The 11,892-nt window shown below is 32.2% G+C and overlaps 1 protein-coding gene across 1 annotated transcript; it reads right to left on the bottom strand.

The window, feature by feature from the left end:
• Positions 1-4,507: 4,507 nt before the first annotated feature.
• Positions 4,508-11,633, bottom strand: LOC145117720 (putative serine/threonine-protein kinase SIS8). Its single transcript, XM_079054029.1, has 14 exons — positions 11,022-11,633; positions 10,220-10,660; positions 9,959-10,062; positions 9,099-9,709; positions 8,165-8,338; positions 7,974-8,014; positions 7,753-7,821; positions 7,435-7,535; positions 6,410-6,488; positions 6,240-6,338; positions 5,626-5,694; positions 5,465-5,514; positions 5,217-5,393; positions 4,508-5,130 (listed from the first exon to the last, which is right to left on the bottom strand). The coding sequence occupies exons 1-14, from the start codon at positions 11,421-11,423 to the stop codon at positions 5,040-5,042; spliced, it is 2,508 nt and encodes an 835-aa protein (XP_078910155.1). The 5' UTR covers positions 11,424-11,633; the 3' UTR covers positions 4,508-5,039.
• Positions 11,634-11,892: the final 259 nt, after the last annotated feature.

Consider the following 11,892-nt stretch of genomic DNA (forward strand, 5'->3'; position numbering starts at 1 on the left):
GCCTAATATTCCATGCATGAACGTAAAGCTTGCAGCTTTACGTGATATTAGAGCCTTAGGAAGATGGATCCGGAGTATGGGGAATCAGTTCTGCCTTAAAACGTCTTAATGAGAATTCGACTTAAGGGACTCGACAAGTCGATGAGCTGACTCGACGAGTCGGTTGGAGTTTGTCTCGATGAGTCTGATCCACGCTGTAACTCGGCGAGTTGACGGGTCAACTCGGCGAGTTGAGTTAGACTTTCATGAGGGGTTTGAGGAACCAAAGGGACTCGACGAGTTGCATAGATGCACTCGACGAGTTGGGTCAACATGGACTGTTGACTCGAGTGTTGACTTTTGTTGACTTTAGGGTTTGGTCAACTTGAGGGATGGAGGTCATGGAGGGGTAAAATGGTCTTTTACCCATCCCAAGAGTTAAAGAGGGACTATCATGAGTTGTGATCTTTAAGTGTTAATTAGAGATGCTTGTTACATGTAGGTGGGGATTAGACTGTTCGAGGGGTATTCAGTTTCCTTGCTTGCTTACGAGGTGAGTCTTCTAACTATACTTACCTAGAGTGGTAACCTTTGTGTGACCAGAGGGTCTTCTGTGCTTATATTGAGTATTGTGATATCATGCATTATGTCTTTGTGAGTTTTGTTGTGTATTATTCTGAGCGTACTGAGTTAGGACCGGAGGGTCCACCCGAGTTGTGGGACCGGAGGGTCCCACTGAGACACACTGACCGGAGGGTCTTATTCGAGTATAGCCATGAGAGGCTAATGAGATGTGTGTGGTATTTTGGGGAGCTCACTAAGCTTCGTGCTTACCGTGTTATGTGATATGTGTTTCAGGTGCTTCTTAGGATCGTGGGAAGGCGCCGACTTGATTGTACACACGAGATGGAGTTATGTTTTGGAGGATCTGGATTTTATTCAACAATTATGAATATGTGTTTTCGATAATTTGACGATTGGGGATTTTGTGAAAAGTGTTGATGAGATTTATGTGATTTTAAAATGAAAAATTTGTTTGAAAATTTACGGTGTTACAGATATAAAAGATACTATGTTTTCTTTCTTTTTTTTCACTTTTGACACTAAGTTTTCACATTTTTTCAACTTTGACACAACATTTTTTTGTTCAAATCAAACATTTTTCCAATTTCGTTCAATATTGACCATTTTCCATTTGAAACCGTATAAATATAATTTTTTTTTTTACTTTTGAAACCGTATAAATACATTTTTTTATATATATAAAAACCATGTTTTTATATAATAACTAAATACAAGTTTTTTATACTTAAAACATAATGTTATGTTATTATTATATAAAAACCATGTTTTTATATAATAACTAAATACAAGTTTTTTATACTTAAAACATAATGTTATGTTATTATTATATAACTAAATACAAGTTTTTTATACTTAAAACATAATGTTATGTTATTATTTATATTATAAAATTATGTTTCATTAAATGCGTAATTTTAATGTAAAATGTTCATTTTTACATATAAATATGCAATTTTAATGTAAAATTACGGTTTAAACGAGGTCATCTCATCTTAAACTTCTACAATTTAATACATCCGATATTTTTTAGTTTAGTGGATTATTTTTATCTTCTTTATTTGTTTTTATCACATTACACCATTTCATGACTAATAACCTCGTTTCTACATGGATGTATATGTGTAATACTTATAAATTAATGAAATAAAGTTGTACCAAAAATATGGTAATTAATACATATTTTTTTGCATAAATATATCTTTTTAATACATTTAAACCTTAATACATTTAAACCGTACTTTTATGTTAAAATTACATTTATATGCCAAAATATATTTTCTATATTAAAATTATGTATTTAATGAAAAATACGGTTATATATATATATATATATATATATATATATATATATATATATATATATATATATATATATAACTTTACTTTTTAAATATATAAAACTTGTATATAAAACTTGTATTGACTAAAAAGAATATGATTTTTAAGTGTAATAATTATATATTTATACGGTTTTAAATGTTATATATATAGGGCTAGGTTATTTTGTTTCTTATATTTATTGTGTGCTAGAATGCACCAATAGGAATTTAGTAAATTAAATAATTATTTAATTAAATAAATATAAATATTAAATGATTTCCATAATTATATGTATATTAAATGATATCCATAATTATAATTCTCTTTTTATGGAAACTAATTAAATCCGTCATTAACGTCAGCAATAACATTCTTTTAGAATGAATTCGCATCTAGGTTTTTATATATGAGTTCGTATTTTGTTTCAGGACTCACTCACTTAAAATAAAATAAAGTTGCATTAAATATGAAGAACGAGAGTGTATTCTACTAGAATACACTCTCATTCTTCTAGATATGAATTAATTCTGAAAGAATATTATTGTTGACATTAATGACGAATTTAATTAGTTTCCATAAAAATAAGTTATAAGTATGGATAGCTTTTAATATACATATAATTAATACTAAATTCCTATTGGTGCATTCTAGCACACAATAGATGTGAGAAACATTTGAATCTACCACTCTCTCTCTCTCTCTCTCTCTCTCTCTATATATATATATATATATATATATATATATATATATATATATATATATATAACACGCAGAGACACATACGGTTTCAAATGGAAGTGGTCAATATTGAAAGAAATTGAACCTAATGTCAAAATTGAAAAAAAAAAGTGAAAAGTTTGTGTCTTTTAGTGCCGGTTAAATGATTAAAATTGAAAAAATTTAAAAAACTTAGTTACTAAATTGTAACAAAAAATAATGCAATAATAAAATCAAATCTTTTTAAAAACATTAAGTCCAACCATGATAATAAGCATATAAATTGTTCAAATCAATTTACAAATATATCCATAGTTATATTTTTATATTGTTTTCTTTATTTACCAAATATATTCAAGTAACAAGTAAATTAATTTGTATGAAAATAGCATGTCAATGTTGCCCCATCCATGAAAAAACTTACTCCCAAGTATTTGAGATTAAAATTGTGAAGATAAACAAGTTGCAATTTGACTTGAAACTTTGAGATCAATGGGATATTAGTGAGACCCCATATTGCGTATGTGAAGATTACAAATTGTTTTGGTGTTAAATTTACAACAAAAAGCATATCAATTTCACATTTAAACACGCCACATTTCGCCACATTTGTTTCTAGTGTCAGGGTCTCTCAGGAGATTTCAATAATATTCCAAAAAAGTAATTAATGAAATTTGTTTGGATTGGGGTTTATTTCGTTGGTCAAATTGGAAATTTATTATATCCACTTATAAAGTAGATGCAGAGACATTGGTTTTGTGGCGAATGGAATAGATTGATGATACTTATTCCAAATCTTTTCATTTCTTTTTACGGTACTAAGATCAACTTCAATGGGACGCAAAAAAACACCATTCTAGCGTTAGTTTTTCTCTTAAGCATTCCATCCAACTTCTAAAATACTTCACTTTAGTATGGGATACATTCAGACCAACTCCAATGAGACACTAAAAACACAATTTTAGTGTTAGTTTTTCTCTTTAGCATTCAAACCAACCTCTAAAATACCACATTTTAATGTGAGATACACTCATACCAACTCCAATGGAACACCAAAAAACACCATTTTAATGTTAGTTTTTCTCTTTGACATTCCAACCAACCTCTAAAACATCCGATTTTAATGTGTAGAATACACTAAACACCAAATATGAAGGCCAAAATGTTTGACCTCTAAAATATACTATTTTAATGTGTAGTTGGATTGATCACACTATTTTAGTGTTCAAAAGTCACTATTGTTGTGTTTTATCATTAGAGTTGGTCTCAAACACCAAATATGAAGGTTAAATGTTTGACCTCTAAAATACATCATATTAATGTGTGGTTGGATTGATTACACCATTTTAACAGTTAAAAATCACTACGTTTGTGTTTTAATAAGAAGGCAGCTTCAAACAATTTTATTTTACACATAGGATGTATAAACTAGACACGTTCACTGCATAGAAATGACACTTAAGGATCATAATATAACAACATACCTTTACTTTACATATGAAAGGAAACTAGTCAAAATGCAAACCACCATTCCTTCAACTACTCAAACAATTTACTTGTCTCTCGCTAAAATTCTCTCTTGATCAAAATATCTCAATCAAATCCAGAGACAATCGGAAACTAGTTGGCTTCTACAAACACCTTGCCAAATGTGTATCTACACAAACACCACGCCTTTAAGAACCTTGTTCATAATACTCTTGTTTATTTCTTATTTCAAGGTCTACTTCTAAAGATATCCGTGGATATTCCTACCCCAAACTTTTATTCTATTTCAGTTCTTTAAAATCTCACTTGATTCTTTTCAACTGATTTCTTCATAATATTACAACTCAGATTGATCGATAACAGAAGAGAATTTTCACACAACTAACCTAACCGCAGCCAGGACACAAAAGAAAAACCATAATCACCAAATCTCCCAAACAAAAATAAACTTTCGTATAAGTGTTTTGATACATGATGAGGAAAAACAACATTTCTATTTACTTTCCTATGTCTACACCTAAAATGTTTCCATTCACAAATAAATAATGTTTGTAAACTACCGTGTGTTTTTTTCACAAGAAAAAAAAAGCGCTTCAAACTTTTACTTAACTTAAGAGACACCTCATACGTTTGTTTCCAAACACTTGTAAATGCTTATTTCCCTTCTCTTTGCTCAAACTACCACATCAAAATAAACAACTTCTGTTACCAAACAAATCATTTACCAACCCCCTTTATAACTGCACTTTGCACAGCAATGAAACAAACCGGAGTGTAACAAAATGCATGTGGTTTGGTTTGGTTGTGTTTGGCCTTGTATCCATCATTTTGATCGAAACAAAACCTACACTTCCCGATCCACTCCTCTCTGTTTCTTTTTTGTTTTTTTTTTTTTTTTCAATGTACAAGAATCAATCATGGGTGTTTGGACCCCCGACTACAATAGTGTGTTATTTAAGTGTTGTGGTTTTTGTTGTGTCATTTGAGAATTGTCTAAGTCGGGAAATGATCTCTTTGAAAGATGGCCGCAACTGTGGATCCCTAGAAAAATAAAGAGAATTTGAATGTGCAAAAAGACATGAATAACAATTTAAATTAAATACTAGAAAAGCAAGCAAGCGACTTACAGATGCCAACAATCACTTATTATGCATGCAAGTGTAGGATGAATATGGTGTGGAATGTCGAGATGTCTGAACTGAAAACCAACAGCACCAACAACCTGCATCGAGTTCATCTCTGTCCACGGTATGCGTAAAGTTGCTAATTCCCATAAAATTACACCAAAGCTATATACATCACACCTGCCAAAACAAACACAAACACAAACACAAACATTAACATTTCTCAACATAATATAAAAATATTCACTTACTTTTCATTCGAAGGTTCGTTCCTCAACACTTCTGGTGCCATCCATTCGGGCTGCCAGATAGTACCAAACATCACTATCAATATCATTTTTTAAGTCATAATATAATGTTTTACAAATTTTCCCTCATTTAGCTTAATTTTATTTTCAGAAATATAACTCACAGTTCCAGCAGTAGATTTTGAAGACAAAAAGGTATTGTGTTTCATGCGTGACATCCCAAAATCACATACCTGCATACATAGTATAGTACATACATCAAAATTCAAAAAAAAAAAAAAAAAAAAAGACAATTAAAATGGCCATAATTCCTAAATTTCAACTAAATACAACACCACCAACTTAAATTGGACTTTCATTTGTTTGTGTATGCTACCATCCTATTTCCATTTCTTTCTATTACAACATTGTACTTTGATACTTTCATTTTTTTTTAATGTTTCGTATTAAAACATTATACTTTGAAACAGCTAAGCATTTATAGCAGCAAAAATTGCTTTGTATCTGGAGGACAATGCAATAACCAGGTAGATTTTTCAAAGTACAATGGTGTAAGTGTAATAGGAAGGAAGGAATGCTAAAACAACCAAATTCATTGCACATAAACCATAAGTAGTGTGAGTGAATTACTAAATAAGTGTATTTTGAAAACTTACACCTGCTTTGTATTTAGATGAAATATGTAGACTTTTCAAAACTGCTATAAAATTAACAAATAAATGTAGGTCCGTTGATATTTGATGAACCTTATAATATAACCCAAATTTATCATACTAACCTTAACAACCCAATTTTTATCAACAAGAAGATTTGGTGTCTTGAGATCCCGATGCACAATAACTGGATTACTAGTGTGTAAATAGTTCATCCCCTTGGCCTACAAGCATTTACCATACATAATAATTATCACAGATAAAACAGACAAATGTTGAGAAAGAATGTACGTACCACATCAAGAGCCATACGCATTCGCCTCTTTTCATCAATTTGGATACTCGAACGATGCAATAATTTAAATAAACTACCCCTGGATAAAAACAACAACAAAGGAATAGAATTAATATATCAAAAAATTGCATTGCACTTCCATTTTTTTCTCATTAGGACATTGTATTATTTTTTTTAAAGCTACCGAATTATAGCAATGGAAGTTGCTTTGTATTTGGATAACATTGCTATATACTTTTGTAGATTTTTCATAATATAATGTTGTAAAATGATGAAATGAATGTAGGATGCTATAATAAACAGATGAACGAATGTACATTGCTGTTTCTTGCATTTAAGCACTTTTTTTAAATCCATCACGGGTTAAATTTGATAGAAATGGGTAAGATACAAAGTTTTGTTTTGTTTTTCCCCTCGATCTTTTATATTAAACAACATTAGGACATCATTAAATGTTCTTGTGATTTATCCTTCACATATGTACTTCAAGGACTATTTGTTGCATTTTCCATTTTTTTTTTGTCTGGTTACCAACGATGAGAGTGGTAGTAAAAAAAAAAGGATTTTAGTGATCAAAACAAGAGATAGAAACAAAAGCCACACACATATGCCACTTATAGAACCACTTATAGTAGCAATAATAACAAGTACTTGTAAATTAAGGCACAAAACTTAAGCTAGTAAAACATTAGAAATTCATAATCAGATACACTTATGGGTTAAATGCAAGAAACAGCAACGAACTTCCATTAATTTGATTATTATAGCATCCTATTTTCATTTACCAGTGTACTTTGATAATCTACCCAAATATAGCAAAGTCATCCAAATACAAAGCAATTTTCATTGATGTAACGAATTTGTCAAAGTATAATGTCCTATTAATAAATATATATATATATATATATATATATATATATATATATATATTGTAAGGTACATGGCTATAATAATAACAATAAAAAATAAAAAAAAGTAGGTTGCTATATCTGTAGACTTGATTAGAATTGAAAGAAGCAGTGAACCTTGGTAGAAATTCTGTAAGTATGGAGAGATTTGGTGGACGGGTGACTGCTCCCATGAAAAGTACAACATTAGGATGTCTCAACCTTAACATGATCTCAACCTACAAAACATTACAAAACACTATGCATTCAATCAAATCCTTCCTTGTATACAAAAGAAGAATACCACAAGGCTCACACAGGACATAAAAGGAGGGCATTTATGTCTTTTATACAGACAAGTCCCTGTATAACCTCCTCCTAGTCCTAGGTTATTCCACATTTTGGGTGAGAGACGAAAATAAAAAATTGCAAATTTTGTCCAGTTGTAGCACTTACTTCCCCTTTAAATTGAGTGAGAGCATCGCCTGAGAGATCTTGGTTCATAAACTTCTTCACAGCCACCTCCTGTCATGTACTCATGTCATCAGGATCAGATAATGCTTACTAAATTAAGTAAGTAAACTAGCATCCTGCATAACATTTTAAGATTATGGAAGGGAAACTAGCTGGTAGTAGATTGATTATAATTTTTCAGATTTGGAAGCATCTTATCTTACAGTTCCATTCCATTCTGAACGATAAACCTCTCCAAAAGAACCTATACAAGAAAGGGAACAGCATAAGATTATTATATTAAATACTAAAATATTAATCTAATTCTAATTCCCTTCTTTTTATCATGGGATCCACTTCCTTCCATTGTAATAATACAGTTTTACAGAATATGTTGGAAACAAGTAATTCTTACCAATACCAATGCGTCCTCCAATCTGAAGATCCTCCCATGGGATTTCCCACTCCTCATCAATGCGAATTTTCCTTTCTCTCTGATTGGTGCAAGATTTTTCCAAATCCACCAACTTCATGTCTAAATTTTTTCTGTTTTTGGTATTATCTGCATATCGTCTTTCTACAGGCTTTACTGCAAAGGACAAAGGGCATTCATGAATTTGCTTCACATCTAAACGCGTGTTTGGTTTGTAGAATGATTTTGGAAGGAATGGAATTGCAATTTCAAGGAATCATAATCTATCACCACTTTGGTTGGAATTCAATAACTAAAACTGAATATATTTTTTGTTTATTGTGTATATATATTATTATACAACTCAAATTTTGTTTTCGATTATAAAGGAAAAACACAAAATAAAACCATTATATTTTCGGCAGTTTTGTAGTTCAACCACTAATACTTTATGTTCCAAACAAACCACAAAAGTTTCAGACATTTTTCCAAATTAACCATTTTGACATGTTCTATCATGTTTCACCATTAACTTTCCAAATTAACCGTTTTGACAATATTCTGTCAAAATGGTTAATTTGGAAAAACATCTGAAACTTTCAAGGTTTGATTAGAAAAAATTAAGTGTAAATGGTTAAGCCACAACATTGCTGCAGATATAGTGGTTTTCTATACTTTGCCTTGTATGTATATATATATATATATATATATATATATATATATATATATCAGGATATTCCGATCTTTTATGAAAAAACAAAGAATAAGATTTGTTTCCATTCACTCACTCCTAGGAATGGTGAAATCCATCAAACAAGGAATTTGAAAGATTCATATCATAGGGAACTAAATATTGTCCAATTTCCAACATTCCAAATCCATCATCGCAAACCAAATATTATTGAAAAAATCATACAGAATTCAGCAAATCTCTTACCAACTGCATAATCATTGATGACATCTTCAGTAGTAGTAGTAGTCCCACGACTAGGAGCACTTGTTTCTTGAGAAGGTAACCCATTAACATTTGCATTGGCAATCTCAGTAAAGGAAATAAGATCAAGATCAGCATCCAACAAATGAAAGGCCTTTGTCTCTCCCACTCCCCTATTACTTAAATTGAAAAGTGATTCGGTAGATGGCCCACCACTCTTTAACAACACCGCATGGAGTTTTTGAGCAAAATCTGGATTTTTTGCAGCAGTTATCACACATTTGGAGACATCACTAAGCTGCAACTTTTGGGCAGGTGAACCACCACCACCACCACCTTCATTTGACCTGCCAAGAGCCGGAAGTAGCTTACCAAAATCACTCTCAAACCTCTTGGTTTGCTTTCTCTCCACAGCACTCCCACTTCTAGTGTTCAATTGTGAGCCTCCTATAATAGAATCTGATGGGACAACTTTGGCAAAACCATTTTCAGAGCTTATATCCAATGTATACCCTCCTGCACCACTCCTGATATCTACTACTTCAACATTACAACTTGGCACCTCCACAGGGATTAGGGTGCCTGGAGCACCCATTAGATCAATTATGTACTCGCTGTGTAAACATTAAACAAAACAAGATGCTACATCATTCACCTCTTCTCCAAACTTTTAAACCTGATTTTTTTTTCCAGACAATCTTTCTAGAGCTATTTTCAATGATGCAAATTCATGTCTTTTGCACAGACTTGATATCGAGAAAGAGTCCATGCCCCAAAAGTAGCAACATAGACCAAATAAAAAATATCTTATAGTTATAGCATCTGGTGGAATTGATTAAAAATGAAAACATGCACAACCATACCTCCCATTATCAATCTTAATCAAGTTCACAGCTCCATCATCGGTGCCAGTATAGTAGCTCCCTTTGACCAGACTACATGGAAGGTTGATCTTATCAGCAAGTACCTAGCACCAAACGTATCGTTTTTATTTTATTTTATTGCATATCAATGTACACTTTTTATTAATGCACATCAAATATGTGTCTGAAAGAATCACTAATTACTATTTTAAAATTTTCACATCAACCAACTTAAATAATAAAAAGTCAGACATTTAATACCTTAAAGAGCAAGGCCCTGTGACGTGAAAGTCCACAATCAATACAACCAAGGGGAAGTATGACAGTCTTCAGAGTGTTCCGTAATTCATAACTTGCAGTAGTCCACCTTCTCAACATTTCATCTGCATCAGTAACAGGACCACCCATTTGTGCAACAACAATATTACCAATTTTCTGGATCAACCTGCTTATAATCTGGCTCATCCCCGAAGCATGACATTCAAGTGATATATTTGATACTCTTTCTTCAAGCTGCTGCAGTTTCTTATCACTTGCTCTGTCCACTAGAATTACTTCATAATCAACATCATCGTATACTGTTTTGGCTTGAAGTTCCACTAATGAGGGCATCTTCCCTTGTGTGACTAAATTTGAAGTAATCCCATATACATCGTAAAAACCATCCATCACTTTCTCATCATAGTTTACAACATTATTACTCTGCAAATACCAAATACTATCATCAATGACAAATATACTTGTCTTGGAATTTCATACTAAATTCTTGGGTCACTCTCATTCTGTGTTGCTTAGTTTGAGGACGTGCCTTTTGTGGCAAAAATAAAAGCCCAAAGTCCAATTTAGATACCCTCATTGGCTTTTAGATAAGCTAATTAAATGTTGAACACATGTATCTTAGTAATATGAAATTCATTTAAGATCATATTAAACGAAACACTTAGGTCAAACATAGAAGTGAATCAGTGAACTGCAAAATCGAATTGTGATAGAATGCAATGAATTGAAACGATCTTACAAAACAACAAAGAAAAATAAGACCTAGAAGTTTGAATTATCTTACCCAATATCGAAGCGAGAGAAATTCAACGAGAGATTCCGAAGGGGAACAGCCCATACTTCTTTGCTCTGCGGCCTTAATTTGTGCAGTTTCAGCGTCGGGTTCCCGCGCCTCAGCGGATCCTGATGACACACTAATCGCCAGAGCAAGCTGCATCTGGAATTCCTCCTCGAAGAAATTGAAATCAACAGCTGAGGACTCTGAGTTGTTGTTGTTATTTAAATTCTCAACAGATAAAGCATCAACGGCGCCGATTCTAGGTAATGGAGATGGAGAAGCCGACGAGTGGAACTGTGTTGTGGCTGGAGGTTGAGATGGCGTGTCGGTGGCGGACAAGCGGTTGTTGTGGTCGTTGAAACCACCACCGATGTGAAGCTTTCGCAGTAGATGCTTCATCTTTGACATGACTTGGATCGTTTCACATGGGAAAACAAGCAGCTGCACACAAACCTTTCTGCTAAACCTGGGCAAAGATGCACTGAAAGGTGGGATCCTTAACCTGTGGTACACTTGTTCATCAAGCTAACCTGTGGCAAGGGGAATTAAATTAACCGCTCGATCTCCTCACCACCTTCATTTTATTTGCAATTTCATTGGCCATTCTCCTCTTTTTTTTTTTGTTTTTTTTTTTTTGGTACTTTGCTGTTAAGGTTGCACTTATATCGTGATAAAACCGAAATGAAACTACACACATACATAGATATACAGGTTATCTTATATAATTTAAAAAGATTTAATCGTTATATAGAAAATCATTTATATGATTACTCAAAAGAAAATTACACATAAATATATAAAAAAAAATAACTTAATAAGGTAATATAGTTTTTACTATGTACACGTTTTTTTTAAGTAAATTTTTTAATTTTTTGTT

The sequence above is a fragment of the Lactuca virosa genome, chromosome 5, assembly GCF_052849685.1.
Source record: "Lactuca virosa cultivar CGN04683 chromosome 5, Lactuca_virosa_CGN04683_v6, whole genome shotgun sequence".
In the NCBI taxonomy this organism is placed as follows: domain Eukaryota; kingdom Viridiplantae; phylum Streptophyta; class Magnoliopsida; order Asterales; family Asteraceae; genus Lactuca; species Lactuca virosa.